This window comes from Penaeus chinensis, chromosome 21 (genome assembly GCF_019202785.1).
Source record: "Penaeus chinensis breed Huanghai No. 1 chromosome 21, ASM1920278v2, whole genome shotgun sequence".
NCBI lineage: Eukaryota > Metazoa > Arthropoda > Malacostraca > Decapoda > Penaeidae > Penaeus > Penaeus chinensis.
The window spans coordinates 25,826,381-25,833,880 of record NC_061839.1 but is presented as its reverse complement, the minus strand read 5'-3'; the positions used below and the strand labels follow the sequence as shown (position 1 = coordinate 25,833,880).

The window sequence follows — 7,500 nt, the reverse complement described above, 5'->3', positions numbered from 1 at the left end:
CGCCAAAATGATTCGCCTGATTTTTTCCCGCATGATTGCAATTTCGTGTAGCTTTCATTATTTCTCAGTCTAGATGAGTGATGTTGATGGCTGCCACTAGCAATTATCGTTAATCATGAATAGCGCATACCATTAGAAGTACTTAGTCCTTCGGTGGCACGTAACACGCAATAAAGCATTAATTGCCGAGTAGGCTATTAATTTAAATATTATAGTGTCAGATCTACTTACTTAAATTTCGTAAGTTTTCAAAGGTTATTTATCGACTTACTATCCATAAAGTTTTGATCGTTGTATTCCTGAGATTGTATTATCAATAGAGCGATTTTCAGTTCGGTATTTTTATCGTATTGTTAAAATCGTTGTCTATATTTTTCTTATTCACCCGTATTAATTTTGCCGTTATCATTGAATACCATATTGCATTACACTAAATATTGGAATGTAAAATAGATTTGATGATATATCAATATTTTCAATAATATAAAAAAATGCGCTCCTTGACTTACAGTGGCTATTCATTTATAGATAACATGATTTCAATATTTTATGCAATGCGTGGTCTGTGGTCAGCCTCCACCGCTGAAAGATTATAACAGAAAGACAAGTGTGTATTTACTACTTTTATTAACCCAATGTCTGCGGGTTTATTTACTGTCCCCTTTAGATTTTAGTGAGTTTTGTTACATACAGATGGCTCCCCGTGTGCTTAGCAGCAAGGAGTCTATCAGTTAGCCCTGTTGTCCGATCCTGATTTCCCCATTCCTTGAATCGGCGGGAAAATGCGTTTTTCTTTCCAATACTACTAATATTGACATTATCATTCTTATTGACATTATGATTATTAAGTTGTTATTAAAATATTAATAACAAGGCAATAAAGTGAAGCTTTCAAAAATGAAGGAAAAGGGTAAACAGATGAGATAAATAAGACTAATAGCTGACTCCTTGGTGACTAAGCACTCGTAGAGCCATCTATATGTAAAGACAATAGATACACTTCTTATTACAATGGGCATGGCACTGTAGTCATGCCAGCCGCTGACATTGGTTTAAAGACACTGTGGTATGCGGACTACCTAGCATACTTTGCAATCACTTTCGCGAAGATAATATGAAAATAGGGAAGGTGGATTCAGTCAAGTCCCTCGCGTAAAGCTCATAAACAGGTAATATAGATAAAACTAAAAATTGACATAAACGTAATGCTATCTGTCATAGATAAAAAGATTCGTTTATAAAATTGTTTAAAATAAAATGTTATAATAAAAATATATATACATGCATTGACGCACACACACACACACACACACACACACACACACACACACACATATATATATATATATATATATATATATATATATGTATATCTGTGTGTGTGTATTACATTATAGATATGTATATATATGTATGTAGGTATATCATATATATATATATATACATATATATATATATTGTGTGTATGTATATTTATATGTATATATATTATCTGAGTCATTATAAAATTAAAAACATAAATTATATTTTCAAAAAAACAAAAATCAGGTATATCATGTAAAACAAATGGGTCGCGGGCATTATGGATTTGTTAGGCCGCATGTTTGACAACCCTTGGCTCGTCATTCAGGAGGTTTACGTCTACTGGCGTGTTTTCAATTCACATAAATCTAAGGTATCGCACTGCATATTTGAGTTGCATGTTTAACGATATGGTGATAAACGTACTACTCACAAACACACGTATGTGTTTGTGTGTGTGTGTGTGTGTGTGTGTGTGTGTGTGTGTGTGTGTGTGTGTGTGTGTGTGTACATAAACACTCACATACATACAAGCATCAATATTCCCGTGTGAAGATTGGTTTCCAAACAGAATTGTTCAGTTTATTTCCTGATTGATATCCACCACACTTTGCCTTTGAAATTTCACGAACCCCGAGGCCCTATCTCAGAGGCGGTGACGATGGCGGGCGTGTTGAGGGTGAGCCCGACGCACGACGAGGACTGCGAGTGGGAGATGGCTGTCAGCGAGGGCGGGAAGGTCGTCCTCGTGTGGGTCGACTTTGATACTGAAAAAGGGTGGGACTTCGTTAGCATCTCTGATCCTTGCGTTACTCCACTGTCCTGGTGAGTGCGTGTGTGTGTGGGGGGGGGGGGGGGGGGGGGGAGGCTCTTCAGAAGGTTTGAGTTTGGAAAGTGTTTTGAGTTTTGTTTAGTCAGCGGTTCATGGATAACGTGCGAAAAAAAAAAAAAGCATGGAGTATTGTGTTTATCATGGTATGTTTAATGTGTATAATATACCATGTTGGACTTATGTACTCTGGTCAGTGGTTTTCCTGCAAATATTTTGAGTGGAGTGTAACCAATGCAATATTTTTTTTTTATTATTATATAATAAAGCTGTCTCTATGGGAATAATGGTACCGTATTCCAGAAAAAAATATCACTGATTAGTTTCAATACAGTTCAAGTAAGGGTACTGTAATGGTTCGCTATTGGGAGTTATGAATCCCATGAGTTCTAATTCACAATGTTATTCCAATTATTAATTTGTCATGCATGTACGGAACAATTTGAAAAGGATCAATGTTTTACGATTACATTCTAAATGTAAAGTCACTTCAGATAACTTTATGCCATGGAAGTGTGAAATGATAAAAAAAACGGCAATTACAAACATAGTAAACTAGATACATTTCGCTCTATTTATGTCATTATCTTATGACGCTCTTCCGCCTCCTGCAGGATCCACTACACAGGGACCGTCCTCCCGCCGCCGTTCACCTCCTCCTGCGACAGGATTCGGCTCCGACTGCGCACAGATAGATCCGGTGCCTCGAAGGGTTTTGTCGCCGCGCTCTCCGAGTCACGTTTCAATGCGAAATGAAGCAAACCCGCTAGGGGAAGGAAGGAGACGCAGAGAAATTGTAGAGAGTCAGAGGAAAGAAAAGTATCCATTAGTTAATCGGTCTCTGAAAATCGGCAAGAACAATTTTAATATGTATTATATCTTAAGAAACTTTCAAGGTGAAGTAAGCTAACTAAACGCAAAATTCAAGACACAAATAAATGCCACATTCTCCAGATGAAAAGATAGTCATAACATAAAATTTTTCAAGCGAGACGTATGGCATTTTTTACTACCAATGAGGGACACTAATTCATTTTAATGTACTGGTCATCAGACCGTTTTCTTTGGCTCTAGTTGGTACAAATATTCAGCGGATATTTACTGGTTGGAAACTCACGAAACGGTTATCAAAATCCCTGAGGGTGAAAATGTGTCGAATAAATGTGTATACATAACGCAGACAGGCGTGAAAAAAAATTGTTCAGCTGTTGTAAACATATTAATGGACGTATTTAATTATCGTAATCTAAAAATAACGATCAAATCGAAAAGAATGTCGTGTCGACTCAGTTGCACGAAGCTTGTGTTTGCTTAGAACAAAATAAGCATTACACACACACACACACACAAACACACACACACACATACTCGTAAGAGATTGGAAGTAAAAAAGAATGGATAATGAGATATCATAACATATTGGAATATGCATACGTAAGCAACTATTGTTAACAGAGCTTGAGAATATAATCTATGGGAGTTTATACAATTTCACCTATATGGTTTTGGCCCCGAGAATAGTGGCACTGTAAAAAAGGAAACTTAATAAGTAAATAACCACTGCCTCGATAGACATACATATATAAATGTAGTCAAACCCCAGATGAAGGTCGCGGGGTAGTCTGAATATAATGATGATGAGAGAGGATCACAATAATCACGATAACCATCGTAATCATTATAAAATGGCTAAATCTAAAAACTTCTATCAGAAATAGAAAATATAGAACAGGTTGCAATGATTCGGTAAAATAATATATGAATATATATATATCTATATATATATATATGTATATATATAAATACACAAACAAACACACATACATATATATTTATATATATACACATATATAAAATATATAATATATATAATATGTATACTATATGATATCATATGATATATGCACAATCACATGTATGTATATAATTTAAATATATATATATATATATATATATATAGAGAGAGAGAGAGAGAGAGAGAGAGAGAGAGAAAGAGAGAGAGATAATGTACATGCATAAACGTGTGTACATATGTTATTTAATATTATATCATATATCATATATATATATCATATTATATTTAAACAATATGTATATATATGCGTGTATATATATATATTTAAATACACACACACACACACACACACACACATATATGTACACACACACACACACACACACACATACACACACACACACACACACACACACACACACACACATATATATATATATATATATATATATATATATATATCCAATATATTTATATACTGGATAAACTACCCGTACATAATGATAAACTTCCGCCCTATCGGTCGTCAGGCAAAAAAATATACTCAGGGTCTCGTCCAAAATGCTTGGGAAACATTGTCGAGTGTTCGGTATTATTTAAAAGCAACGAGTTTCTAAGAATCACTTCTGGGAAAGGTGAATAAATAGAACCTCACTTTGGCTAAGGGAAAACATTTCATTGAATAGGAGGCGATAAGACATTCGTCGAAGGTGAGTACAGTCTCTGTCCCTTGCATCTACCGGGAATTCTTCTGGGTTGTGAAATAGCGATACTGTCATTTCTATACTGAACGGGGAAACGGAAATAGACACTACTTCCGTTATACTTCAGTCGGCAGGTAACATTGGTATTAACGTCATCCTGGTACTCTCTTTAGTTTATGACCATGTCGCTTAGAATCGAAAAAAAAAAACACTGGCCTGGCTGTGGACATAGCATTTTATAAGATCATATGGCAAATGTTTTCATCGTTAGCAGAAAATGAAAACTACTTTCGTCAATGCTCGGGGAATCATGTTCATAAATAATGCCTTCGGCCACTAGATCTGTCTTGGATCATTTACCTGTCTCTTGATGTTTATATTTATTATCACTATGTCCTAGTTACTAATGTATATTGATATTTCTTGGGGTGTGCATACGCTGAATGATGTATAGCCTCGACTCACAGGTTCTTTTGTATGCTATGAATATTATTATTCATTCATTGAAATTTCTGCCGCATCAACATCTAAGGACATTAGCGGCGTATTCAAAATATAACATTAGGGTGGGGCTTGGTAATGAAGTCCTTTTGGTTCTCAAGGTGTTTGTGAACTTTTCAAAAATGATTAATGGTCAAAATAAACGATTAGGATAAGTGGACAGGAGAAGGGGATGAAGAAGAGAAGGAAAAGGAAAGGGGGAGAAGAAAAGTCCATACAAAATTAGTTGAGGCGAGGGCTGAGGTCCAAGGCAAGGGTGATCCCTTACATTGGGCCTCAGTCCCTGTCTCTTACACCCCCACCCCCAACAACAACGAACAAGGAATTGGGGGGTATGCTATGAATAGTTGTGGTCCTAATCTCTCATGACACTAGAGACCCTCGAACTCCCACGCACTTTCTTTTGAATAAAAGGATCTTTATTTCTATCAACTTTCGATGGTTATACGTGGGTTCAAAAGTATGCTGAAATGACAGCAGAAGTGGTCTACTGTCTAAGAATAGAGGGTACATGAAGTTAGGATTGACAAGAATTATAACAACTTATTAATTAGTGTAGCCAGGAATCACAGGGGGTACGTATCCCCTAAACATTTTTGAACTATTAACTTAGTTAATGTTAAACACTTTCCCCATGACTAGCAAAAGTGGTTGGTAAAACAAAGGTAAATATTCAACAATCCACCAAATGATTTACAGCGACAATATTTGATCCAATAGATGGGGAGGTCTGATATACTGGCAAGGAATTTGGTAAGAAATGAAAAATGCTAATGAACTCCACTGTCAATGCACATTACAAACTACTGCTAAAATAGCTAGGAGGCTCTGGCCTATTTAACCTCCTTTTAAGTGGAAGATGCCGCCCCTATAACCCCCAGCTGGTCTATAATTATCCATCGTTATTCAGGTAAGATGGAACTTTGACAAGTCACAGAACCTATCTCTGTAATCTGTTGCTGATTGTTTATCATGCTGCTACTCATTACCATGTAACATTAATCACACAAAAATGGGTAAATATAGATGAGTGAATTATTCTTTGGACACATTATGCACAATCTCTATATTTCTCTTTCACATACTTAAGCATACTGTTAAAGCTGCATATTTTGTTTTTTATATTTTTTAGAGAAAGATGTACTTGTAGTTCACTTCTGTACATATTTTCTCCAAAGCCTCCTAAATGTGGCAGCTCCATTTCTTATGATCTGAGGAGTCTCAGGATTGATAATTTCCTCATGCTGGTATAAGAGTACTGGATTACATCAGTTTCCTTCACACTCTATCTGAAAATTTAAACAATTAATACCATACTGAATGGAGAACCTATTGATTCTGACATGTGATACCCCATAGGTATTAACTTGCCTCCTATCCTGCATTTTCTTCCATTTTCTGCAATTTTCCAAAATACTTTTATGGTAAAATTTAATTGAGACCATTCTAAGTTTAAAGTGATTTGGTTCTTAAATAAAATAATTTGTTTCTTTTTTTGCACAAATCTTTGTAAAACCAAAAGGCATTTTAATAAAAAAAAACAAAATCACCATTTTCATTTAATATCATATTTGTTTTCTTGAATAACAATTGTCTTATATACAATTTTTTTTCTAGAAGTCTCTTGTTCACTGTACAATACATACATTCTTCATATACATGGAAAATTTTACAAAAACATGTTAAATAGTTAACATTCAACATAGTATAATATGAGCCAACAAACATTTTGGAATCAGGTTTGTGTTTGATTAAAGAAAAATAATCAAAATTATGTCAAACAGTGCTGATACTCTTATACATCTAATTTATTTGAGATGCAGTCACAGCAAAACTGTACAATATGTCTGCTCTCCTGCTATTATCCACCATAAAGAAAGGCATGCTTTATTTAATCCCACTTATTCCTCTGCCTTGTTTAATTCTCCACACTGAAAGCGCACAAAGTCAACAATCTCTAAGTGTTCCTCTTGGATCACCTCACTGACAGTTTTGGATGGATCACTAAGGAACTCTTGGTGCACTAACAAGGTTTCATCATCAGCGTTGGGAGCTTTTGGGTCTGAGAGTTTGCCCACTTCCTTTGGATTCATACCTGGAGGGAAACAATGTATAGACAAATGCATTAGAAAAATATCATTTAAATTTACATCTGATGAAGGGTAATACTACAGATCTTTTCTTGCATGGTTGTAAAATATATACAGCAGTTTCTGTTTATTGCAAATTTCTTTTCCACTCCACCATCTACTGAGCAAAGAACTAACAAGTAGAAATAACAGTGATAGGAAAAGAAATGTTGAAAAGCATAAATAATTGAACAAATACATACCAACAATATGAACACACAGCTGCCGTGCAGCTTCAGT

At 35.2% G+C, this 7,500-nt stretch overlaps 2 protein-coding genes across 2 annotated transcripts in view; one reads left to right on the top strand and one right to left on the bottom strand.

The window, feature by feature from the left end:
• LOC125036454 overlaps positions 1-2,887 on the top strand; it is a 6,493-nt gene extending 3,606 nt beyond the window's left edge. Inside the window, exons 4-5 of the mRNA XM_047629047.1 lie at positions 1,953-2,127; positions 2,746-2,887. Of these exons, the coding sequence (XP_047485003.1) occupies positions 1,953-2,127; positions 2,746-2,887 (317 nt within the window). The remainder of the gene's footprint in view (positions 1-1,952; positions 2,128-2,745) is intronic.
• A 3,789-nt stretch (positions 2,888-6,676) lies between these two features.
• Positions 6,677-7,500, bottom strand: part of LOC125036575 (elongation factor Ts, mitochondrial-like) — a 4,002-nt gene continuing 3,178 nt past the window's right edge. The window contains exons 4-5 of the mRNA XM_047629287.1: positions 7,464-7,500; positions 6,677-7,226 (exon numbers count right to left, since the gene is read on the bottom strand). The exon at positions 7,464-7,500 is cut by the window's right edge and continues 240 nt beyond it. Coding sequence (XP_047485243.1) covers positions 7,033-7,226; positions 7,464-7,500 — 231 coding nt within the window. The 3' untranslated portion in view covers positions 6,677-7,032. The remainder of the gene's footprint in view (positions 7,227-7,463) is intronic.